The sequence below is a fragment of the Phocoena sinus genome, chromosome 17 (genome assembly GCF_008692025.1).
Source record: "Phocoena sinus isolate mPhoSin1 chromosome 17, mPhoSin1.pri, whole genome shotgun sequence".
Lineage (NCBI taxonomy): Eukaryota > Metazoa > Chordata > Mammalia > Artiodactyla > Phocoenidae > Phocoena > Phocoena sinus.
In genome coordinates this window covers 52341395-52368445 of record NC_045779.1, presented here as the reverse complement: position 1 = coordinate 52368445, position 27051 = coordinate 52341395, and the positions used below count along the sequence as shown (strand labels likewise).

The 27051-nt window shown below is 44.3% G+C and overlaps 1 protein-coding gene across 4 annotated transcripts in view; it reads left to right on the top strand.

Annotated features, from left to right (window-relative positions):
* Positions 1 to 21827, top strand: part of SYBU (syntabulin) — a 72388-nt gene extending 50561 nt beyond the window's left edge. For all 4 annotated transcript variants that reach the window (XM_032610500.1, XM_032610499.1, XM_032610498.1 and 1 more), the window contains 4 exons: positions 10414 to 10516; positions 16993 to 17196; positions 18192 to 18341; positions 20015 to 21827. In XM_032610500.1, coding sequence (XP_032466391.1) covers positions 10414 to 10516; positions 16993 to 17196; positions 18192 to 18341; positions 20015 to 21095 — 1538 coding nt within the window. In that variant the 3' untranslated portion in view covers positions 21096 to 21827. The remainder of the gene's footprint in view (positions 1 to 10413; positions 10517 to 16992; positions 17197 to 18191; positions 18342 to 20014) is intronic.
* The last annotated feature ends 5224 nt before the right edge of the window (positions 21828 to 27051 follow it).

The window sequence follows — 27051 nt, the reverse complement described above, 5'->3', positions numbered from 1 at the left end:
TAGAAGTGGAGCACGGCCAAGTGCTGACAAGGTCCAGTGATGTAACTCCACTGGTGGACTGTTTAAATGGAGCAAAGGGCAAGGTCAGTGCTGCTGCGAAAGTCAAGGGAGTGAGGCCTTGTGAGTTGCGGCTTCAGTGTGGGAGGTGGGTGGTGGCCCCCCAGGAGCCTGTGAGCAGAGAGCAGACCTTGAATGGTGTGCCCTGCAGGCCGTCACATAGCCGTGACGGTGACAAGGATGAGGGGAGGCCGTCAAGGCTGTTAGGTCTTGGAGTCAGTTTTAAAAACTGCTTAAGGACAGAGTGAGGTTTAAAAAAAAAAAAAGAAATGCTGTTTTAGAACCCTCTTGCATGTCTCTGCAGCAAATTATAAATTATGTCATCTTCTTCCTAGCAAGTGGGTGATTCTGTTCCATTCTTGGTCTCAAACTGCTTTCAGACATCACTGGTTCAGCCTTACTAAGGGTGGAAAATGAGGGGACTTGGAAAAAGGTCCATCCTTAACCTTCTCCCTTATACTCTGGACTTAGAGTCCCAGACACAAATCCCAGCCCTGCTCTGACTTTGTAGTGCTGGTGGCATGTCAGTCCCCAGTTCTCTCCCCCACCCCTTCACGGTCTCCATCCTCCCCTGTCCACTGTCCCCGTGATGACACCCCTGCTCCAAACCCATCACTGCCACCTTGAGTGCTACTTTTCCCTGACTTAGGTTTTGCTGCCAGACGCAGAGGGCAGGCACCTCACTTTGGTAAACACTGGATAAACACTTCTCCTTAAATAGAAGCAGCAGGCTCACCAGCTGGCCTTTTTTTAAGTGGGAGAAATTCAGCTGAGTAAATTCGACAAATCAAAGATGAGGAAAATGTAAGAGGGAAAACTTCTTCAAGGAGGATTTGCTCTTGCTGTTACCAGGCCCCCAAGATAATCAATATAGATGAAGTTCATGGCCACTGTGGATGCAACCCTTCCCAGGCCCATTTAGTGGGGGAGAGGGTTGCCCCTCAAGCCCACCTTCTAAAGGGCCTGTGCCCAATGCTTGTTCAGTGTGGGAGGCTCCACATGCCTGTGTGGTTCCTTTGGTGCCACTCAGCCTGTCGGCCAGGGACACCTTGACCACACCAGAGGCAGCAGGTTAGGGCTGATGGGATGCCCCAGAGGAGAGCTGGCTGGATTGTGTGGTGTTTCTCTCTGCTGAATGATGTTGGACACCCCCAAGTCCAAACTGTTCGGTCCTTCCTCTTTAAAACAGGATTATGAGGACTTCAAACCATGGACCAACTGCTAAGTATCCTACTAGCTTTACAAACGAACATGTGTGCATTTGAGTTTGGCTGGAACTGGTACCTTCTGTATGTCCCCCCTTCCCTTCCAATCCTCTGAAAATGCCTTTAGCCCAGGAAGGTGCTTCTGGAGAGCGGTGAGGGAACAGATCACTCCGTAAGTTAAACTCTTCTCTTCTGTGTACCTTGCCCTTGAACGAATGAACTCGTGTTGGCAGCCTGGCCACCTTAACTTCTGCTCCCTCACCTTCCACTTCCCATCGAAGAAAGCTCTTGCAGTTGGCTGGACTGGAGAGAGATTCCCTGTGCTCTTTATCTTTGGAGCGCCCCTCCTCACAGTGTGTCCATGACCATCTGCTGCAAAATCATCTATCGTAATTATGTAAAATGCAGATTCCTGGGTTCCCCCGACCTTCTGAAGTGGAATTTCTGTGAGTGATGCCCAGAAATCTGCACTATTATTCAACTTCCCAGGTGACCCTTATGCATAGTAAGGTTTAGAAATCATTGCATTATTAATAATAATTATAAGATTAATATTTATGAGCATGTCAAACACTTTCCATGCATTTCACTTCCCATTCATTTCAACTTCACAACAAATCGACAAGGTAGGAATCACCCACCTAGAGCAGGGCCTGACTCATGGCACATGGCAGATACTCAATAAATTTTTGTTAAACAATAAATTAACCTTAATATATATATATATATATATATGTATATATACATATATACGTATATACATAAATAAGGAAACTAAGGGTTAGAGTGGTTAAAAACACTTGGCCAAGAGCACATGGCTAGTGAGAAGTGTAGCCAGGCTTTGTAGAGCCTTCTTTGGGTAGAGCTTGTTGGTGTGTGAACTTGCAGACTGGCGCCCCCTTCTGGTGATGCTGAGTTATGCCTGGCAGCGGTGCTGGAGGACCCCAGAAGCATCCGATGGGCCTTGGGTTGAATTGATTGCTCTCTTCTCTAGCGTTCCCCTCTTGGCCATCTCTGGTGAATTGACACGGTCGCTTATTTATTTATTATGAATGACGAGAGGAGGCCCAGGGAAGCTGGGCAGTCATTCATGAAGCCAAACAGCACCCATTCTCCCTTCCTGTACTCTGCCGAGCTTGGCCAGTGCAGTCTTAATTTTCCTGGGGAGTGAGGCAGAAGGAGACTAGTTAGATCCTGAGTCCCTGAGGGAGATTAATAGGCTTTTCGCCTTGCTCAGAAACATTCACTTCCTCCTTCCCTCTTGAAGTTTCTTTCCACCCTCTTTGCTTATCAGTTCTTTCATCTACTTTTCTTGGTCGGCAGGTAGAGACTGTCTGTATTTCTGCCAAGGACAGGTGGCTGAGCTGGGCCGAGATAAAGGAGTGACCATGATGGAGCTGTCTTTGACCTTACGGCCCTCTTGTGCCTCCTCTTCCATGCTCCCTCCCTCCCTTCCTCCGGGGACTGGCCTTGTCAAGACTTGAGCTGCAAACCTGTGTGCATTAACCCAGGGGAAACTCTAGAGATGTTTGGAGGCGTCCATGGGGAGTTTCTTTTAGAACCATGGATCTTTATACATACTCTATTATGTACGCGCGCGCACACACACACACACACACACACACACACACACACACACGGTTAAAAATAGAAACATGCTCTCCACTGAGGGAAGACCACCTTTTGTAAAGAGTGACTATAAAAATGCCTGACTTGAGTGAGATAAGGCATTTCCTATTGTGGGGCTTTTCAAGGGAAAGGTCTTCTGGACCTCAAGCCACTGTACCAGTAATTCTAGTTAGAAATAATAAAAGCTAACATATATTGAGTGCTTGCTATGCGCCAGACACTGTTCTAATTTCTTTGTATGTTTCACCTAATCCCCACAATCCCTTAGCAATACCCGCTATTAATATCTTCATCCCTATTTTACAGATGAAGAAACTGAGGCAGGGAGAGGGTAAACAACTTGCTCAAAGCTCCAGAGAATTAGTAGAAGAGCCATGATTCAAACCCAAGTGGCTTGACTCCAAAGCCCTCTTAATACTGCACTATGTGGTGTGATTACTTTTATTTTTATTTTTTAAATTTATTTATTTTTGGCTGTGTTGGGTCTTCGTTGCTGCAAACGGGCTTTCTCCAGTTGTGGCGAGCAGGGGCTACTCTTCGTTGTGGCACACAGGCTTCTCACTGCGATGGCTTCTTTTGTTGAGGAGCATGGATTCTAGGTGCACAGGCTTCAGTAGTTGTGACGCACAGGCTTAGTTGCTCCACGGCAAGTGGAATCTTCCCAGACCAGGAATCAAACCCGTGTCCCCTGCATTGGCAGGTGGATTCTTAACCACTGCACCACCAGGGAAGTCCATGATTACTTTTATTATATAATGATTTTCCTTTAAAATTTTTAGATTTTTTTAAGGAAAAAAGAAAAAAATCAGTTGTCCATAATTGCACTGTACCCCTATTTATAATTTTTATAACAAGGGTAATATAAGCACATGGTTAGAAAAGCCAAATGGCTCAGGAAGTTATAAAATGAAGAGTCTCTTTATATCTTCACTGTCCTATTTTCAAGGGAAACCATTATTAACAAATCTCTATTTTGTCCCTCAAGAAAAATGTTCTATGCATGTAGCAAGTTATTTATTATTTAAAGAATTGTTTACACAGAAGCAAGCATGCCACACCCACTCTTATGCATCTTGTTTTTCTTGTCTAATAACAAACAGGTCTCCCGGATCTTTTCACTTCAGCACACACAGGTTCATGTCACCCCTTTTCATGATTGCAGAGTATCCTCTTAGGTTGCTGTACCACCTGACTTAACCAGTCAGTATTGAAGGACAATTTACTTGTCTTTTTGAACGCTTATGTGCAGGATAAGTTCCTCGCAGTATAGTTTTCTTTTTTATGTACATTGCACCACTTCACACTCTCGCTAAATCTTATCAGTGTTTTGCCCCAAACCCTTAACAGACCAGTGTTATCAAACTTTGATTTTCTTTTTTTGCCAATCTGATGAAAAAAATCTTTTTTTCATTTACATTTTTAATTTTATAAGTGAGATTGTATGGCTTTTCAGGTACATTGGTTGTTTATTTTTCTTTCTTTGCCATCTGCCTGTTCATGTCCTTTGCCCATTTTTCTGTGGGTTTTTTTTTTTGTTGGTTTTTTTTTTGCTGATTTAATATGATTTTGGGTGGCCTGGGCCTGCAGCGGCTTGAAGCAGGGTTTCAGTTCCCAGCCAGTGATTGAGATCGGGTCACAATGGTGAGAGCACCAAATCCTAGCCACTAGACCAGTGGTCAGTGACAAGGCCCTGGCCCTATGGCTTTGCAGAAAAAGAATTCCCACAAAGACAGAAAGTAGTGAAACAAGTAAAGTATTTATTAGGAGAAAAAAGAAGTGCAGGATGTGTGGATAGACACACAGACGGGCTCAGAGAGAGAGTCGTGCCCTCGTGGCTGTTTGAATCACTTTTTTTTTTTTTTTTTTTTGCGGTACGCTGGCCTCTCACTGCTGTGGCCTCTCCCGTTGCGGAGCACAGGCTCCGGACGCGCAGGCTCAGCGGCCATGGCTCACGGGCCCAGCCGCTCCGCGGCATGTGGGACCTTCCCGGACCAGGGCATGAACCCGTGTCCCCCGCATCGGCAGGCGGACTCTCAACCACTGTGCCACCAGGGAAGCCCTACATATATGCTTTTAACTGGATGGCAGCTCCATACGGACATCAATCAGAATGAAGATAAATCTTTTCTGAAATTACAATAAAATGGAAATGGTATTTACAATTTTTCAGAAAGACATGTTCTGATATGCAAGAGAACACACACACACACACACATATATATATATGTTTTTTTCTGAGATAAACACCTATGGGGGTTCTGGGAATAGTTTGCGAAAGCTAAAACGAAAATCCTCTTTAGGCTATGAAGCATTTTTTTTTTTATATATAACATTGGCATTTTACTTTTTTAATTTTTTTTTAATTTTTGCTGTGTTGGGTATTTGTTTCTGTGCGAGGGCTTTCTCCAGTTGTGGCAAGCGGGGGCCACTCTTCATCGCAGTGCGCAGGCCTCCCACTATCGCGGCCTCTCTTGTTGCGGAGCACAAGCTCCAGACGCGCAGGCTCAGTAGTTGTGGCGCACGGGCTCATTCGCTCCGCGGCATGTGGGATCCTCCCGGACCAGGACTCGAACCCGTGTCCCCTGCATCGGCAGGCAGACCCTCAACCACTGCGTCACCAGGGAAGCCCCTGTGAAGCATTTTTTGGATTCCTTGGCTGGGCGCGCAAAGCTCTGCAGCTAAGAGTCAGTGCTACTGAACATACTTGGAGTAGCTCCTTCTGTAATTACATGTGTCCACTGCTGCAGCTGCTCCTTCATAGTGCTGCTTGCTTGCAGTGAAAATGGCTTCTCTCTCCTCCCTAGAGACCTTTAAATAAAAGATCTGTGTAGCTGGGGGGGGGGGGGGGATGGGGGATAGGAGGATGAATTGATGGGGGACTGTTTTGTTTTGTTTTTGTTTTAATTTGCTGCTTCTATTTGAGTTGGTGATATAAGTAGCCAACCTGAATTAATTTGATAGCTTTGTGGTGACAAAGGATAAAGGAAGGTTTGGGGCTGCTTAAAGCAGTGGTTTAGGATGGCTTAATACAGCTTCGTAGACGTCAGGATGGCTCTGTTCTCAGAGGCCTGTGATGTTCTGATGTATGAGGAATCCACAGTCTCCTGAAAGGAGGCAAAAATAATAACGTCCTAAGAGACTGAATCTCAGGCAGTGTTTTTAAAAACTACATCTAGTTATCAGTCTTTGCCCATATTCTTTTTGTTTCCATTTACCCTTCCTTCTCTAATTCCCGGCCTTACCATCACATGCACAGAATGCTTATTACCCTAAGGTTATGAATAAAAGTAAAGCCTCTCAAGAGGATCCAGCAGTGCCACTGAACAAAAAACGTAGCTCCCTGATAGTTGGAAAGCCCGCTGCAGGGTGTGTAATCACCAGGACATCGGCATCAACTATCTTAAAGGTCATCAAGTGCATCCTCCCTGTTTAGTCCTGGAACCCTGCTCCGCCAACCCCAGCAGCTGGTTGGAGACAGTGTTGATGAGGACGACTTGGATATGCATATTTTTAAATTCCCTTCAGCTTTTCAAGCACAGCTCTTCAGTGGCCAAATACTATTTCCTGTGCTTTGTCGAAGTATTCCCTGCGGCATCAGAGATTTACCAATCAGGTGTCTACACACAGGCAGATGGGGGCAAACACTTCCTTGTCCACCAAAACTGCTTTCGGCTGATGCCATCCAAAAAATCCCTATGGAATATATACTAAAAGTCTTAAAATGAGTATATACTATGGCTTAAATATTCTACTTTTAGGAATTTATTCTAAGGAAATAAGGATGTAAATTTGTATGCCCAAGGATAGCCATTAAGCCCGTGTTTAAGAGCATGGACCCTGGGCTTCCCTGATGGCGCAGTGGTTAAGAATCCGCCTGTCAGTGCAGGGGACACGGGTTCAAGCCCTGGTCCGGGAAGATCCCACATGCCGAGGAGCAACTAAGCCTGTGAGCTACAACTACTGAGCCTGCGCTCTAGAGCCTGCGAGCCACAACTACTGAAGCCCGTGCACCTAGAGCCTGTGGTCCACAATAAGAGAAGCCACTGCGACGAGAAACCCGTGCACCGCAACGAAGAGTAGCCCCCGCTCGCCGCAACTAGAGAAAGCCCGCGCGCAGCAACTAAGACCCAATGCAGCCAAAAATAATTAATTAACTTTAAAAAAAGATATAATTTAAAAAAAAAAAAAAGAAAAAGCATGGACCCTGGGGTCAGACGGCCTGGTTTCCCTCTTGGCTCTACTTCTTATTAGTTGTGACACCTGGTGAGCGTCACTCAACTTCTCTGCCTTAGCTGTCCCTACCTTATAGGGTCTGTCCTGTCATGAGAAATAAATGAATTAATATGTAAAAGATGCTCAGGATGGTTTCTGGCACATAGTTTTTGCTTCTAATGATAGAAAAATTGGACATAGCCTACATATTCATTGATTTAATAATACAAAATGTGCCATGTTTTAAAGATATTCACATATTAAAAGAAAAACAATTAGGTTACATAATAATGTATTAAGTATGAATGCTGAATAGTTACATGCCAAAAGGTTATTTTTTGGTGATGGAATTATAGACTATATTTTTCCCTCTGCATCGTTGCTATTTTCTAAATTTTCCACAAAGGAGATGTATAGTATAATAAAAGTTGTCTTTTTAACCCCTGCAGAATAATAATAACAGCTAACATTTATTGAGAGCTTACAACAGATCAGGTGTTTTTCTAAGATGGCAGATAGATATTCATTGCTTACAATAACCCTACGAGGCAGGTGCTATGATCCTCAATCTCCATTTCACAGATTAAGAAATTGAGGCAGAGAGAGGTGAAGTAATGTGCCTACGTCTTCCATCTAGCAAGCAGTAGAGGTGGGATTTGAACCTGGGCTGTCTGACTCAGGGCCTATGTTTTTAGGTTAGGAACTCTCTTTGTATGATTCTAGTAACCCAAAAAGCACTGAACTACATACAGCACCCATGGCAATCACCTAGTTGCATACACTTTTTAAAGGAAATGCATTAAGGAGTGCCTCTCACTCCCGGTGTCTTTGTTGCCAGATAATAGATAAATAAGACGTTTTCAGGCCTCCAGCCTTATTCTGAGTTTTCTTAGTAAATGGGGAGAATATATTCAGATCACACAGTAAAATTGCCTTTTCTGTGTATCCCTTAAAAAGAGTGCATTGACTTTACATGGCAATAAGCAAACTGGAAATAGTTTATATTTTTAAAAATCATAAACAGAACTAGTTAAGTAGCATATACATTTTTCACTATCATAGTACTCAAACAGTAAAAGAGTCAATATATTGAGTGCCAGGAGCAATAAAGTTTAGAACAAAGTTGTCCCTTCAGTTCAGGGTACATAATTACTGCAGATCAGAGCCATCGTGAGGTAACAGTGGATTTTCAGCAATTGTCTGTTTCTGTTACAGAATTTCCGTTTTTATGCAGGCAGTTAAATTGTAATTGATGGTTTTCTGCATACCTTTTAAAGAGTGAAAATTGGGTGTTTCGGAGTAATAATTTTACATTAGAAAATAATATCTTACACCTGGTGGCTGCAACCATAGGATCTATTTTTGAAAACTGTCCACCTCTATCATTTAATAACCAGCCTGGTAATGGACTAGCAGACAAGGCTGGTTGAATTAGGCTGTCAGGACTAGTGTGTTCCTGGATAGCACTACCAATCATGAGTCCTTGAGACTGTTAAATACTACAGGTTAGCCAGCACATTACTCAGAGGCAACTAATTAGGTTCAGGGAGCTTCTGGGAGTTCATTACATCATTAGACAAAAGTCTCTGAAATCCAGAAGGAATAGCCAGTCCCAGTTCTGATAAATCGCTACCTTAATCCTCCCAGAATTCTGCGGGAGTTGGGATTCACTGCTGTCATCTGCACTAAGGGGTCCTTCTTGATCTATTTCCCAGAAGAGGCTGACCTTCCTGAGAGGTCCTAGAAACCAGGGAAGGGATTTTTCTCTCTCTTTGCCTTGCTGTCATTGACGTTCCCCTCCAGCAACACTAAAACACCCCATTAGTGAGAGCACCGGTCCACCAGTGGGCTGGTCTGGCTGCATCTTGTCCCTATGGGTCATCTTGACTGTGGGGGAGATGGCAGTGTATAGAGGAACCTCTCCTGCCCCTGCTTCTAACCACTGCCTTCCTGAGGACATGTTATCACAGGGGTATTATGGGATTTGGTCCTGGACAGGATTCATCACCCACAAGTCTTGGACAAGTAAATCAGCTTTGGTTTCCTCAATAGTAGAAGAGTGAGATTAATATCTGCCTTACAAAGCTGTCAAGATTAACAGATACAAAGTATAGAAAGAATTTTGAACAGGGCCTGGAACCTGGTGTGCTCTCAGTAAAGACTTGCGATCATCAATAAATGATGATTACTGATCACTGCTTGTTAGAAATGCAAGGGATTTAGATTATTCATATTTTCCTCAACTCAGAAATGTGACCTGGCTCTGGGTTTTAGACCAGAAGAGTCACAAATTGTGGCATAGGAGTTGAGAAACAAGGTCAAATAAAATTGTGTACCTATCAGATTGATTTTTCCAAAAACATCTGGAATTTCTTCTTTAAAAAAAAAAAAAATCCTGGTTCTCTTCTTCCTGTTGTTCTGTTACCTCTTCCATGGCCCCTGCAGTTCCCCAGGCAATCCATGGAATGTTTTCATTATTACTATTTCAGAACTATGTATTTTTTTTTGTTCAAAGTGAATTTATATTAGTTACTCTACCACACAGCATGTTTCCAGTTACACACTGAACTCAAGTCTGTGCTCAAATGTAACGTGATATTTGTAAACTAATAAACCCCTCCACTCACCCCCCAAACTATTCAAATTTCAGTTTCATTCACAGCTTCTGTCACTGTCACTGTGAACTGTTTTCACTCTCTTTGGAAATGTTCGGTTCCTGCTATTTGTTAAGGTTCTGTTCTTCATAGAAAAACTGCAGCTGCAGCCAGAGAAGGTGGATAATCAGATAGCGCCGGTTGGAGCAGTTGTCTGCAGCCCAGACTTTCCCCATGACAGCTTCTAGACGGTTGCTTATCTCCAGACCCTAACGTGCCAAACTCAAGTACTGCTAGACGACTACAAAGCCTAAAGATAAACTCTCTGGGAAAAACTTCTTTGGGGGTGACGAGCAGACTTTTCATTCTGCTGAACGTTGGGGCCGGCACGTTGATGTTCCCGGGAGTGCTGGCGCACAGGGAGAGGCGGGCACTGGGGCCGACCCGGGTCACCGCTGCTCCTCTTCAGGAAGCCGGCATCTATGAAACCCGCCTCACTGTGCTCCCAAGCTGTGCTTATGAAACGACGCCCTCATGCCTGCGCCTTCTCTCGTCTGCTTTGCGGAAAACGCTGGGAGCCTGGGAGCGCTGGAACCCGGCCACTTGCCGAGTCCGTGTGCAAACGCGGGGAGCCAGGGACGTCGGAGGGCAGGGAACTGGCCCGCGTGTTCTCGGGTTTCATTTCCTTCATGCTTCTCTCCCCCTTTGTTTTTCAGGTAGCGAAGCCGATTTTAGCTCCTCGAGCAGCACGGGCAGCATCTCGGCGCCTGAGGTCCACATGTCTGCTGCGGGAAGCAAGCGGTCCTCTTTCTCACGCAAGTAGGCCCGCCTCCTGCCCCCTGCTCTGTAATTGTTAAGACGCGTTACGCGGGCGACTGACCTGTACTTTATGTTTCTCTAGAACCACCTGGATTACTGTGCGTTCCGATTTTGTGCTTATTCAGTGAGTGCTTTTCGCTTGGCTGGTTTTTACAGTGATTCACAGTTGGTACTTTTCCCAGCCTCACCTACCTTGGTCACGACGTGGTTGCCCTGTGTTCCTCCGCCCGCGACGCCCTCTCGTGCAGCCCTGGCGCCTTCCCTCCTATCTCTCTCCTTCCCTTACCCACCTGTGTGCTCATCTGAGGATCAGGCTAGTCGGCTCCCACTTCCCACCCTGCCGCCCCTTCATGAATCTGTCCTCTTAGCTGCAAAGCCTCTCACTTCACCCTTTCTTTCCTCTAGCTGAGCTTCCTTTTTTCGTCTTTGTGAAAGGAGCATAGTGACCCTCTGGCCACCTCCAACGTTCACGTGGGGAAGGGGTGAAGAAAGTTTGGAGTTCATATTCATAGGCCTGGGTGCCCCCTACCCACCGAAAGAGGCAGTAGAACAGAATAGCTAAGTATGAGGGCCCTGGAGCCAGGCTACCTTGGTTTGAATGCCAGCTCCACCATCTACAGGCTGTGTGGCCCTGAGCAAGTTGCTCAACTTCTCTACACCTCAGTTTTCTCACCTGGAAAATAGGGCTACAGTCATAGCCGCCTGGTAGGGTTTATTGTTAGGGTTAAATTAGTTAATTCAGGTAAAGTGTGAGGTCATTGCTTGAAACATGAGCAGGTGTTCGCCATTGGTGCTGTTTGGACTGGGGGAGAGAAGGTCTGTGAGGGAAATGGGAGCCACTGTTCACGTTTGGCGGGACAGCTAGTCAGCCCCAGGATTCTCTGCTGCCGTCAGTGGCTTCATTTATTCATTCAATACGTATTTATTGAGCATCTACTGTGAGGCAGTTTCTAGAGATATGGCAGTAAACAAAACTTATGAAAAACTATTTTCATTCTAGTAGAGAAAGAAGGATAATAAATGCATTTAAATAATAGATATATTTTTAAATACAGGGAAAGGATATGGAGGGTAATAGGATGTTTGGTATATTCTAGATAGGCTGGTTCCTGGAGACTCTGTGATGAGGTGAGCTCTGGGCAGGGGCCTGAACAAAGCGATGGAGTGAGCCACACAACACAGGGGTGACTGTCACTTGACTGTCCTGGGCCGCAGTGTCCAAATGTGTAAAAAGGAGATTGGGCTACATGATTTTTAAGGTTCCTTGCTGGAGAAAAGCTGTTTAGTTTCTAAAAGCTTGCATTTCCAGGACTGAGCAAACAAATGTTTCCCACTTCTCTTAGGTGAGCAGAAGATATGGCTGATACTTATAAAGGGACCTGAGATCCCCAGTGCAGAGTTTTATTGTTAAAGCTGAAGCCAGACAAACTTGTAACTAAAGAGTGAAGTCCACAGTGAAGAAGCACAATTGTTCTTCAGAATCGATAAATACCATTTATTTTGGAAATAAAGTGCCTCTGGGATCACAGGATGTAACTATAAACATTCTCTGTACAAATCAGACGTGGCTTGCTCTGAGAATAAGCCATTTATCTCACCCATTCAAGAAATTAGCACATACCCATTGGTACAAGGCCTCAAAGAACAGAGAGGCAAAAGAAAAAAGAAACGGCCTGAAGAGCAAGCCAATTTTGTTAAGCATTTCAAAGGAATTTGTGTTTGTGGTTAAATTCCAAGGTAATGTCAGTTATACTGAGTGACTTAGAGAAAATATTCTAGTCTGGAATCCATGAATTCTCTCAGTGATGAAAAATTGATGTGTTAAACATAAAGTTGTTAAATATAATTATGTGCAAATCAGATATATGCTTCATAGACTAATATATGCATAATAGAAAATTGAAATAGGCAAATGTTCTGTCCGTTATGTTCACTTTTTTTATCTGACCCAGGCACAGAGCACCATCAGTAGATATCTGGTCTGGAGCATCTCAGGTGTTTCACGTAATCTGTGTGTTCTACAGGACCATGCCTTGAGGATAGCTCCTCTAGATGGGCCGGGTACCATGCAAAACTTTAAAATAACTCATGATCCTTTTAATTGGCTGGTTCCTCCTGTAGTAAATGCATTTTCTTTGTGGAGAATTAGATCCTGGGAGGAAGGCTAGCAGGAACATGTGGTGAAGGGGTGGGGGGAATGAAGGACAGAGGTAGTTGGAAGGAATGTTTTTGACAGGCAATTTTAAAAACAAAACTTAAAAGATTTACAAACCATCTCTTCTTAGAGAAGGCCAACTCTGCTGATATTTCTGAGGAGTTCTCTTTCTTAAACTAGAACCCTAGGGCTTCCCTGGTGGCGCAATGGTTAAAATCTGCCTGCCAATGCAGGGGACGCGGGTTCGAGCCCTGGTCCAGGAAGATCCCACATGCTGCGGAGCAACTAAGCCCGTGCGCCACAACTACTGAGCCTGTGCTCTAGAGTCCGCGTGCCGCAACTACTGAAACCTGCACACCTAGAGCCCGTGCTCTGCAACAAGAGAAGCCACTGCAATGAGAGACCCACGCACTACGAAGAGTAGCCCCCGCTCGCCGCAACTAGAGAAAGCCCGTGCACAGCAACGAAGACCCAATGCAGCCAAAAATAAATTAATTTAAAAACAACAACAACAAAGCTAAAACTCTAATCTTAATCAGAGGCAGAGAGAAGTAAGAAGAAGAAAAAAAAAAAGCTCGGGATTTGGAGTCAGATGGACCTGGACTTGAGTTCAGCATCCATTGCTTATTAGGTGCAAGACACAGGGCCCTGAGCCTCAGTTTCCTGTTCTGGAAAATGGGGTAATAATGGCATCTACCTCACTGATTTAAATGAACTGATAGATATGAATGCTTAACACGGTGCCCAGAACTCAGGAAAAGAGCCATTACATGCTTGTTTTAGTCAATAGTGATAAAAATAATACTAATGGGCAAGATGCTGCCGCTGTTGCCGCTGATGGTGGTGGTGGTGGTGAATATGATCGTATTAGTTTGCTCAGGCTGTTATAACAAAATACCGTAGACGGGGGGGGGGGGGGGGGCGTTAAACAACAGAAATGTACTTTCTCACAATTCTGGAAGCTAGAGGTCCAAGATCAAGGTGTCAGCAGGACTGGCTTCTGTGGAGGCCTTGCTCCTTGGCTTGTAGATGGCTGTGTTGTCCCTGTTTCCTCACCTAGTCTTTTCTCTGTGCCTGTCTGTGTCCAAATTTCCTCTTCCTATAAGGGCACTAGTCAAATTGGGATTAGGGCCCATCCTAAGGGCCTCATTTTAGCATAAATACCTTTTTTAAAGCCCCGTTTCCAAATACAGTCACATTCTTAGGTACTGGGGGTTAGGGCTTCCACCTGCGAATTTGGGGAGGACACCATTCAGCCCATAATAGTGCTGGTGAGCATGGTGATGGTGATGGTGGTGGTGACGGTGAGGGTGAGGATGTTACCTGAAGGAAAGGGCAATGCCTGGAGAATACAGAGTCACCTGGGCGCCTTCTGAGGATCCCTTCTTCACTTCTCCCTTTCTCTCACTTTCCAGTTTTGCAGGAAGATTTGCAGGAAGGGGGCAGGGTACCAGAATTCTATCTCCTCTCTGTGGGCTGCATTCTTTTGTCCATCAGACCAAGGGATTTGGGGGGAGCTAGGAAGGTAGCATCAGATTTGCCTGTGCACGGCCTTGACAAACATGGAATCCTGTCTTCTCCATTGCAAATGTTTTTTATTATCATCCACAATGAGTTTGTACCCACATATGTTAGCATTCGAACTAAACTAAAAGTAAGTAACAGAACTGATAATTTAAAGCGTGTAGTTTCTTTTTTTAAAGTTAGCTATTACAAACAGCCTAATAACTCATTTCCTGAAATATATTTCAAGACTCAATTATACCTTAGTAATGTTTGATAGTTTGAAGAGTTTTTGCTCTTTTCTGTACCGCAGATGAGTTCTTACAAAATCGTCGTCTCATTTAATTTGTATGTCACTAATCGTGCATCTTAGTGCGTGCATCAAACTAAAGAAGTCGGTGGTAAACTCTTCAGGTAATAACCACATACCTAGCCAGTACCTAATATACCTGTTTACAAGACCCAAACAATATATTCCATTTGTATAAACCTGGAGACATTTCTGTAGAGTTGAGACCTGGATTTAAATCCCAGTGGAGCTGTGAGTTCTTGAACCAGTTTTTTTTCCCCCCTGAGCCTCAGTTATTTCACATAACTGAGTACTGCCTGTACTTCACATAATATAAAAGGGAAATGATCATTGTACCAGTCTTATTGCCATAAGCCTCATTGCCATGATGGTCAAAATTAAGTGAAACAATGTTCATAGAGCACCTGCAACAAGGCTTGGGTCACAGAAGGTTCTCAGCAAAGGTTAACTCAGAATAGAATTCCCCAGGTCCACATGAGGGATAGCTCCTTACTCTTTCTCCTAACTTTTAATGGTTGACTCTCCATCTTTCTCATAGCCACATTAAGAAATAGTCAGGCCAACAGAAGTGAAGCATAGAGAGGCACATCCAAGCCAGAGTACATATTCTTTTCTGCCCAACACCCACCAAAGAACTGCTGAAGTTGGTTTGTCACAAAGCCACCAGCCCATCTGTTCCATATAAAATGTCCTCTACACACAAAAAAGGAGGCAGAGTCCATGTGGATGATTTCAAAAGGAAAGAACTTTTTAAGTTTAGAATTTGGTGATGTTTCATTTATATGTGATTTACTGGGTTGACTGCTAGTTCAAATTGTATTCGATTTTAAGTAAGTAATTGTGATTTTGGAGCCAAATAGACCCACACACACACTCATACTCACATTCACTCATGTTTCTCAGTGAGATGTGTCCGTTGGATACAGTTGTAATCAAAATTGCAAAGAGGGATTGACAAAAATAAGTCCTGCTATATGAAAAGTATCTTGTTCCCTTTGGTTTCCTTGTCATGTCAGCAAGATATATTCCTGACATAGACGTGCTACCCTATTTAAAGTAATTTCAACATTCTCTAGATGCTTCCTTACACTCCGGGGTATCAAATTTAATGGAACTAGATTAACAGGGAAGTTCAGACAGTTTATCCAGAAACAGTACCCTGCAGTTGAATTGCCCTTAACAGCTTGTCCAATGTACTCAACATCCACTCTTTGATTTATTTGCACATCAGCTTTGTGAAAGTTATCATATACCCCCAATATTAAGTGGCTTACTTGCCTAAGTTCCTAGTAAGTGGCAGTGCCAGGACTTCAACCCAGTTTGTTCCCTTAGCAGTCATTTAGGAAGAACCTAGCATGTGCCAGGAGGTAGTGGGGATGTAAAAGCACAGGCTGTGTTTCTGCCCTCAGGATGCCCTAGTCTAGTGGAAAAGACAGACCGACGTGCTGTGCTGACGCACTGTGATCATTTCCACGGTGAAGCCTGCACAGGGTGTTGGAAAGCACCGGCGAGCAGCTCCTACACTGGCCGAGGGAGGGAGCGGTCCAGAGGAGGCTGCTTGGAGTAGGTTCCCGTCAGTCTTGAAGTAGGAGGTACCCAGAGGCTCAGGGTAGGAGCAGAAGAACAATTCTAGGCAGAGAGAATAATAAAAAGATGATGGAGAGCGTGGACCATCAGGAAACTGTACGTCGTCTGGAATGCAGGGGGAGGAACAGCAGAGGGTGCGTTGGATGGGGTGGTGGGGCCAGACCTTGTGAGCTGTATTAAGGGGTCTGGCCTTTATTCTGGAGGCTGCGGGGAATCACTGAATGGCTTTGAGGAGGCCAGCGATACTCAGATTCCATATTGGAAAAGCCACTCTCACCACAGGGACGGCCTCCTTGCTGGAGGGGCAAGACAAGAGGCAGGGAAAAAAAGGGGGCTAACATTTTAAGCAGTTAAATGATAAAGGTTGTGCTATGTCATTGGGGATGGAAAGAAAAAGAAAAAAATTGGTTAAAATTATAGACGATACATTTATGTGGGTTATATTTATCCTGTTTTTTCCTTCTTCTTTACGGGCAAACCCCTTCTCCCCCATCCTCCAAATGAAGCACCCTAATTTTCTCACCCAACGTGAGCCAAACCTGAATATTTTTACACAGAAACAGGTATACTGGAACAAAAGCCACATCTTCAAAATGGCCTCTGGAACGAAACGAAACCAAATCAGTATTTTACATGGTTTGTGTTCTTAGCAGGCAGCTGGGTTTAATCTATGGTCAGAAACTATTTGAAAGAATAGAAGAGGGAGAGGTTGCCTGTGCTGGTGACACAGGAGAGAAAATATCGGGCAGGTGGGAAGAAGGCGACTCATAAAGCCCAATTGCTCTAATAATTATGTTGCCCTTTTCAACCCTATAGATTGGATTTCCTCAGTGGTGACTAGCTTTTAAGAAGGAACAGAGCGTTCGCATTTGGGTATCTACAGCCCCAAGGATTCTAACATTCTTCATGCTTCTCTCCCAGTCGAGGTCCCCACGGGCGGAGCAATGGAGCTTCATTGTACAAGACTGGCAACAGCCCACCCTCCCCACGGGAGAAGGACCTTCTGTCCATGCTGTGCAGGAATCAGCTGAGTCCCGTTAACATCCATCCCAGTTATGCGCCTTCTTCCCCCAGTAGCAGCAACTCCGGCTCCTACAAGGGAAGTGACTGCAGCCCCGTCATGAGGTGAGTGCCGTCTATCTCCCAATTCATGACTCTTAGTTTGTCCTACTTGGTAAGCTTCTCTTTTAAAAAAAATTTTTTTTTAATGATACAAGTCTTGATCCCCTGCCTTATTCTGTCATACAACACTTCTCTTTCCTTTCCCACACTCAGCTAATCCTTCAAGGGCTGCTGCAGAAAGGACACGAGCCACAGTTTCATTTCTAATAAGGTCCCGCAGTCCGAGGAGTTCCTGGCTAGGCAGTAAAAATGGCACAGCGGCAGTAGGAGGGTCCCATGCATTTCCCTCCGAACAGAGAAGAGCCATTCGTGGGTTTTCTCATTCATTCAAACACCAGATGTTTATTGAGCACCACGTCGTGCCCAGTACTGTGTAAAGCAGTACTGGGCACAGTACTGCCCAGAGCAGTAACTCTTGGCCAGGCCTAAGAGGGGCCAAGATTCCAGCAAGGGAAGTTTTGTAGAGCACTGGGCGCCTCTCTTACAAAACCTATCTGGTGAGACTGGACTAGCCTTTTTCCCTGCAAAAGAAGGAAGGTTTCCACGAAGTCAGCACACTCACACCAGGGACTGATGTCAGAACAATCTGAATTCAACTAACAACAATCGGGACCTTTAGGCAAGTGGCACGTTGTGTGGAAGCGAGGTCACCTCGCTCCCTCCTGCCCTCCCACCTGCCCCTACTCACTGTCCTTTAACATAATAGCCTGTTACTCTGAAATGCCAGGCAGGCCCGTGGACAACTGTGCATTGTTTTATATGAGATCATCCCTAGGCCACAGAAAATCTCCCTCTCCCCTGTCCCCGCCCCCAATCTTCCCAGTTTGAACAGTCCTAAGATTGGCAGGTGGATTACTGTCCCCCTTCTGAAGTGAGGTCACACGCTGCTGGGGTTTAAGGTCCCAGCAAACGGCTGCCATTTCTTCTCAACCTGTTAGCTGTGCCTTAACTTTTCTTTTTATAGAAAAAGTAACATGTCACTACTTCGATTGTTTCAGACGATCTGGAAGGTACATGTCCTGTGGTGAAAATCATGGTGTCAAACCCCCAAGTCCAGAGCAGTACTTGACTCCCCTGCAGCAGAAAGAGGTTACAGTGAGACACCTGAAGACCAGGCTCAAGGAGTCTGAGCGCCGGCTGCATGAGAGGTGAATCCACATTCCTTGCACGCTGTGGTTTAGGACATTTTCTTTTTCCATAAAATGAAATATAAACCGACACAAGAAAAGAAGACAAATGACTTCATTTAAATTTTGTCACATTTCTTAAATCAGTCTCTCAAAAGAGCTATTTTATAATCCTGCTGTTTCAGGGGTCCAGGGAACCCTCCTGGGTTGGAAGGGATCCTCTGCTTTTTCTGGGTGTGTCCAGCTTTTTTTTTTTTTTTTTTTTGGCGGTACGAGGGCCTCTCACTGCTGTGGCCTCTCCCGTTGCGGAGCACAGGCTCCAGACGCGCAGGTTCAGCAGCCATGGCTCACGGGCCCAGCCGCTCCGCGGCATGTGGGATCCTCCCGGACCAGGGCACGATCCTGTGTCCCCTGCAAAGGCAGGCGGACTCTCAACCACGGCGCCACCAGGGAAGCCCTGGAAGTCTTTGGTTTATGATTTGAGGAATCTATGGGAGGGTTTGAATAATCATGGGAGGGAGGTATGGGAAGGCAGTGAAACTGGAGAAGAGTCAAGCCTAAACTTAAAGAAGCAATACTTACAGCATCTCTTCAAATATGTCAGGATCCTGACTACCTGGTCTTCATAAACACTGAGAATATGAGGACATATATTTACACGGACTATGAAGAAATTATATGTAAAGAAGAATTTTTTGACAAATATCTGGAAATAGGGTCCTGTGAAGGATCTAAAAAAAAAATAGGTTCCCTTCAGCATAGGATGGATCCAGTGTCATCTTGCCTGAGAGGAGATAGAATGATCAACATTTCACAAAGTCCTTGCAACATGTAGCTTTTTATGATTTAAATAAATTTTTAAGAAATTATCATTGGTATATGATCAGAACTGTTTTGCACTGCTAAAGCTTATCAGTCTGCCTTCTGCCTTTGATAGGTAATTAAAAGTGATACGGACTTTCCTTCCACAAGTTGTTTTGTGGACATAGGAAAGAGTAGACTATGGAGATAAAAGCAAGCTAAGAGACACTAATGTGTTCCAATAAAACAATTTCCAATATTAAATACAGGACTACCTCAGAGATGTTGCAGGTTCAGTTCCAGACCACTGCAATAAAGCAAATATTGCAATAAAGTGAGCCATATGAATTTTTTCACTTCTCATCACATATAAAAGTTATTTCACTACACTAGAGTCTACTAAGGGTGCAGCAGCATTATAGCTAAAAACAGTGCACAAACCTTAATTTTAAAATACCTTAATTGCTAAAAAATGCTAACCAGCGTCTGACAAAGCAGGGTTGCCACAAACCTTCAATTTGTTAAAAAAAAAAAATAAAAAGACACTATCTGCGAAGCACGATAAAGTAAAGTGCAGTAAAGCGAGGTCCGTCTGTATCGAATAGAGGATGATGCCTGAAAAATACTTAGTGAAATACCAGACATATGGCGGGCACTCAAAAAGAAAAAAAAAAAAAACAATAATAGCATTTTTTATTCGGATTCTAGTTACTGTTATTATTTTAGCTGTTTTACAGTTAAGGGGGGCAGTTCAGGGCTAATAAAATTTCAAAACTGATTTAACCTGTATGTTTCCGGTGGGAGAGCATGGGCTGGGCTGGGCGCCAGAATTGCTTGCTGCCCGCTTCACAGTTGGCCTTTTTCTGAGCAGGGCTTGTCTCCTCTGGCTCTAGGGAGAGTGAGATCGTGGAGCTGAAGTCCCAGCTGGCCCGAATGCGGGAGGACTGGATTGAGGAAGAGTGCCACCGGGTGGAGGCCCAGCTGGCCCTCAAGGAAGCCAGGAAGGAGATCCAACAGCTCAAACAGGTCATCGAAACAATGAGGAGCAGCTTGGCCGATAAGGACAAAGGCATTCAGAAATATTTTGTGGACATAAACATTCAAAACAAGAAGCTGGAGTCTCTACTTCAGAGCATGGAGATGGCGCACAGTGGCTCTCTGAGGGACGAGCTGTGTCTCGACTTTCCGTGTGATTCCCCGGAGAAGGGCTTAGCCCTCAGCACGGCTTCCGGCCCGACGGCCGAGGTGCTGACCCCAGAGGAGCCGGGGGCCAACAGCGAGCTGCTGGGGGAACACAGCGCAGGCCACGGCACAGATGTGTTCGATGAGCTGGTGACAGCCGCCGTGGAGGCCGGCGACCTGGAGCTGCTTCGTGCCAGCCCTGGGGCAAAGGTCCTGGAGTTGGAGGGTCAGGAAGAGGGCAGTGCGGTGGCAGAGCAGGCCGTGCAGACCGACGTGGTGCCCTACAGCCCTGCCGTCTCCGAGCTCATCCGGCATGTGCTCAAGCTCCAGGACCCCTGTCCCTCCAGCTCCACGTCCCCTGAGGATGAGTCCAGGGCCGACTCGATGGAAAGCTTCCTGGAGTCCATCTCTGCCATCGTGGTCGATTTGACTCCAAGAAATCCAAACTCCGCCATCCTTTTGTCTCCCGTGGAGACCCCGACCGCCGAGGTGGGTCCGGAGGCACGTGGGAACCGCCTCATGAGAGAGCTGGATTTTGCAGGCTCCGCGGAGGAAAGGCTGAACGGCCTGGTCCCGCTGTGCGGCGGGGGCGTCGTGGGGCGGTACTGGAGCAGCAATTTCCTGGTGGATCTCCTGGCCGTGGCGGCCCCCGTGGTCCCCACCGTGCTGTGGGCGTTCAGTACTCAGAGGGGGGGAACAGATCCCATCTACAACATCGGGGCGTTGCTGCGGGGCTGCTGCATGGTGGCCCTGCACTCTCTCCGCCGCACCACCTGTCATATCAAACCCTAGACAGAAGATGTCACTTCCGTGTGCCAGTCTGTCCCGTGTGGCCTGATGCTAGGTGGAGAAGCAGCGGGTCGACCTGTGGCGGTCTCTATTCTGTCGTTTTTGCTCCTCGGTATTTGATTTGCACTATATTTAGCTGAAGCCTGTTCACTGTTTAAAACGGGAGGTAATCTTCGAAGGCATGGAGACCTGGTTCCAGTACATGTCCCACCAGTGTGATATAGAAAGCATGCTCACGATCTTGCTGTGTCGTCTGAGGTCCCCGTACTTATCCTAGTGGTGCAGGTAGAGAAAATGCAAAGTTTGCACTTTCAAGACAGCTTCTGTAAGGCTGGCATGTTATCTCCTTGCTTTGCTTTTTGCCGTTTTAAAATGTGTAATTGTTACAGCATTCCAGTCGTCTTGTGCATAGCAGGGGATTGTAACCAAAAAGAAAAATGTATTTGTGTAATTGGTTTGAAGAAGTCTTGATAGCTCTTTAGTGTCTTACTCGGGGTTGATAAGGTTTGAGTGTTTGCAGTTTTCTACTAGATGTAGCTCCCAAGTCTTAAATGGCTTGTCTGTTCTTAAACCTGTCAATTGATGAAACTATATGTAAGGTTTACATTGTATTAACTTATTTTTGCTTATTCTACGTAGTGTTTTATTGAAAATCGTTTGTAACCACACACTTCAGCATGATGAAAATGAAGATCAGTGTTTCCATTTAAATAAATGTTCTATCCTCCTATAAAATAATTATCTCTGTGATTTTACTTTTACATATGGTAAGAAAGACTAAATGGATAGCAGATCCTTCCATCTTTAACAGTAGGGATCTGTAAAAATGGAATTAAATGATAAAGAGGGAAAAATAACTATTAAAGAAAGGTGAGGACTTCCTACTCTGTCTTTTAAAAAGCATTGTTTCTGAAGACAAGTAGCTTTGATTGTTTGTTTGCTCTGAAATTATCCATACACTTGTTAGTCCACATATTTATTCAGTAAGGATATACTAAGTATTTTCAGGAAAGTTGGGCTGATTTTGTTTTAAAGCATGCTGGGGGTTCAGAGAGGGAGAAAATGCTTCACCGTATGTGTCCTCCCCTTGGAATAATAGGGTGAGAGTGGGTGGCTGGGAAGGGATGAGACAGTATTAAATCTGTATTACTTTATTCCTCACACCGATCTTGTGATATGGGTATTACTCTACTTTACAGATAATGGAGCTGAGCCTTAAAGAGGTAGATTGCTCAGGATCTCATCTTTCATCTCTAGAAGCCAAGATTTCAAGGGTCTGCAAAGCAAATGACTTTACACACAAGTGGAAGAGACTGGGGAATATCCTAAGTTTTCACCGAGAAACTCTTCTTCCACAGCACTTATCACCTTTAAACGTACTGTACTGTCACTTACTATGTCTTGCTTATTGCCCATCTCCCCCACTAAAATACTAAGTCTCTGAGGGCAGAGATCTGTGTTCTGTTTCGTTCACAGAAAAATGTCAAGCACTTAGAACAGTAGGTGGCATATTGTAGGGGTTCTAAAAATAGCTGTTGAATGAATTCATCCAACAAATACTTACTGGGTGCTCACACGTTAGGCACTTCGCTAGGCCTGTCGTCAATAGCGAAGGAGACAGACAAGGCTTCTGCCTTCAGGGAACTCACATTCTGTCTGTGAAAGACACAGAACATGCCAACAAATGAACAAATTAATTCTGGATAGTGGTAAGTGCTTCCAAGGGAATGAGATGCTTTGACCAAGACTGATGGGGACAAAGGCCAGGAACACCTGTCTGAAGAAATACCATTAGTGCTAATGGATGATAAAGAGCAAGCTGTGGGAAGATATGGGGGGTAAACTTTTGCAGAAAGAACAGAGGCAAAGGCCCTGAGGCTGAAAAGGGCTTGACATGTTAGAGAGGCATCAAGGAGACCAGCGTAGCTAGAGCAGAGTGAGGGGCACGGGGGTGGTTGGAGAAGTGGAAGAGAAGCTAGTTCATATGGGGCCATGTAAACCATGGTAGGGTTGGTTTGAATTTATTCCCACTGCAATGAGAAATATTAACAGACTTTACACAGGACAATGATACAATCCGGGTTTTTTCTTTTTTTTTTTTCTTTTTTTGACTCTGTGGCTGCTATGTGCAGGATGTATTGTACGGAGGCAGGAGTGGCAGCAGGAAGACCACTGTAATAGTCCAGATGAGTGACGACAATTTGGAGGTAGAAGTGGATATAGAGATTAAGTTGAATAATTAAAGACAGATCTTGAAAATAGTACTGATGCAATTTGCTGATAGATGGGATGTGGGGAGGAGAGGAGGTAGGGTTTAAGGAAGAGAGAAATTTAGGATCACTCAGGTTTTTGACTTGAGCATCTGGGTCAATAGTTTTTACTGAGAATGGAAAAGTTCAAGAGAAGCTAGTTTGGGACAATAAATTTGAGAAGTCTGTTAAATATGTGGAAATGTCAAGGGGGTAATTGCATGTATGAATGTGAAAAATCACAGGAGTCATCAGGGCTAGGGTTATAAAACAGGGGTTCTTCAGCATTTACATACTGTTTAAAACCATGGGACGGATGAAATCATCCAGGGAGAGTGTAAAGAGGAAAAGAAGGCCAGGGACTGAGTCCAAGGGCACTTCTACATCTAGATAGAGGTAGAGGATGTAGAACCAACAAAACAGCCTGAGAGAGGCAGCCCAAAGGCAGGAGGAAAACTAGATAACTGCAATATTCTGAAAACCAAGAGCGGAGAATGGTCAACTGTGTTGAAATACTATTAGGAAGTTGAGTAACATGAGAACAGATAGATGTCCACTGGCTTTGACAACAAAGTCTTAGTGACTGTCAAGATCATTTTCTTTGCAAAAATGGGGATGGAAGCCAGACTGGAGTGGGTTGGAGAGTGAATGGAAGAGAGAAAGCGGAAATCAATGTGTGCAGCTAATTTTTTTTGAAGTTTTACCGGGAATGGGGAGTAGGGCAGTGGGTAGCAGTTACAAGGGGATATGCGTTGCAAGGATCTGTTTTATTTTTCAATATTGAGAGGAGAGAATGTTTGTAGGCTTTTGTGATTGAGCCAATGAAGAGAAAGAAACTGATGATCTAGGAGAGAAAGAATTAATTGAAGGAGGGAAGTCCTTGAGAAGACACAAAGGGACAGGATGGAGTTGTAGAGCGAGGTGGGCTGTCTCAGATAGGCTGTTTCTTCCGTGGGATACACACGTGCCTCAGGCACACATATGGGCTCTTACACAGCACACGCTCAGTAGCAGAGGGACTTGGCTGAAATGGAAGGGAAGCTGTTTCTGGAAGTGAATAAGCGGAAGCTTCCCAAACTAATGAGCCATGCTGACATAGGTCCCTTCCTGTAGTCTAGCCCAGACCAACACCTAGATACTGCTATCTTCCTTACACTCCCTCCTTGTGTTTATTTTTCATCATTGCTAAATTAAGCATTTTTAAGAAAAATTACAGGCGTGTTTTTGGTATCCGTTTGTTGCTACAGAAACAAATAGAACCACATAAACTCAGAACTCTTCATCAGTTCAAGATGGATGGCAAGATAGGCGCTGGTGAAGAAGAATTCTCTGTGAGCTGCAAATGATTTCGTTGATTACCACACTGGAGGCAGCTGATCCCAAACAGAAACTTGCTTTGTTGTCTTAATGACCTGTATCTTTTCTTTTACTCAAACCAGAAGATTCAAAGAAAGTTAACTCATTTGCAACAGTGGACACAGTGTAGTGTAACTTGTTATACACATGGAAACAAATCTGTGCGAAGGTAAAACAGGAGACCCTGGCAGTGGCTATTCTGTTTTTCTTTTTCTCCCTGCCTCCTTCCCCCACCTTTTCCTCCTCCTTCTTTCCCAGGGTTTCGATATGTATTGTGGAAAATTACTGCTTTTACTCAGAACAAAGTCTGTCACAAATGAGTCCCTCAGAGTAAACAAAAGATGGGTCATAGCTTGCATTTCGGAAGCCCAAGGCGTTGGCTGGTTTTGTGGACAGGATGATCTGATCCCATAGAAAGAACTGCCTCAAAGTTGCTTTCCGTAATTTGGGTGCCTATGATGTACAAACAGGCAGGAAGATGGAAAAAGAAGAACAATTCTACTCTATTGAATAAATTGCTGTCCCATCAAAGCAAATGTTAAACACTTCCTACAGTTATGTGTGCAAACATTCCAATTTACGAGAAAAGATTTTTCCCAAAGGGATATGCTGACCTTTCCAAGTTGAGCTGTTCAGAAAGGGGAAAAAATGCAATACACTCAGATGCCAAGTGTTTCTGACATTTGTGGCAGGAGAAAAAGGAAGTCTGTGATTTGCATTTGTCATAGGCCCTGCCTAAGTAGTGGTTGGGTCCAATATGTTTTTCTCTTGAGGATTTTGAAAGTTTGCGGGGTAGGTTCCGACTTCCATTTTGGCTCAGTGAGCACTTTTACAAAATTCACTTATTCCCAGTCTTACCAGGCAAAATGTGTACAATGAAGCAGTAACCTAGGCAATTAAAAATAGCAGTTTACAGAAATCAAATCTTGAAAGAATGTCAACAAACTCCCAATGGTCCTGGGAGAAAAAAAACAATTGGAAGGTCCAAAGAGAATATAAACAACATGTTTATAACAGGTAATTCTTTTCAAACCACTGGAAGACATTCTCTGCTGTGACTGATTCTCCCTCAATCACAATGATTGTGGTAACTAATGGTTATAACAATGATTCCAAAGAATTTTAAAATTAAAAAAGGTTTAAATGCTACTCAAAAGTTTGTGTTAGAAGACTGGAATATTTCAGCAGCATTTAAGTTTTGTAAAAGGTGTGTCTCTCTCAAAAATAAATTTTCAACATAAAAAAACCCAATACACAAAACTCATAAAAGTGCAGTGTTTGGAACAGGGCACCAGGCCTGGAGACCTCCCATTTGCCTCCCTCTCATCTCCTGCAGTGGTTCCAGTGTCACCTCTGCGAACAGTTTAAAAACCAGTTCACTATATACCAGGTTCTTTGAAAACTGCCACTTCAAGTAAGATCTCCTATGTGGTAACTCTCAGTTCATCAGAAGAGTAAGTACTCTGGATAATGCTGAAGGACTCGATCTTCTACTGTCCTAAACAAATTAATGCTTAATAGAGGTGTTTTCTAACCTTTTCTCACAAAACTTTGCTTGCCACTGCTCTGTTGATTTGAGTGGGAAGAGAGTCACTCCATCTCCAGAGGCAATGGAAGCATCTGGGATTATGGATGTGAAATGATGATGTAAAACCCACAGTCCAGGCTTTCTAGTGAATGCTGTTAAAGGCAGGCGTCAGAGCTTTCCTCCTCGTGGCCCTAGAGTTCCTCCCATGGTAATCTTATCTGGCCCACCTTCAGAGATATTTTCACCCTTGTTCCTTGAAAGTAGCATTTCTGATCAAAGCTATTTGAATAACTGAAAAATTAAATTTTTGCTACACTGTAGCTTTAATGGACTGGAATTTGAAAACGATTAACAACTGCAATATTTCTCTAATTTGATGGTGCAGTAAGAAAGATCCTTTCTCTCCTTCCTTGCAATCAAATAGCTCACAGGGTTTGAAACGGTTAGCCAGCCTCACTTTCTACAGTAAACAATAGGTGCTGGCATTTTAAACTGACCTTTAATTCTTTTGAACCAGTGCATTATTTCTGGCTTGTATGGAGAAAATGAAAAACTTGAAAGCAGTCTTAATAATTTTCACACTGAAAGCAGTACATGGAAAAAAGTTTTAAAGATGATCACCCAGGTACCACGTTACTCCACAAGGGCTCCTTCGAATCAAGACAGATAGGCAATTAAAGAGGCCTGGATGCACTGCAGAGCTTCAAAAAGGAATCAAAATCACTTGTGTGCTTTAAACTTAAATAGGGCACACTTCATATCTCTGTTCTTATGCACAGCCTACTTTATTGACCACTACAATAAAATACCGAGTAAAAATTTTTTT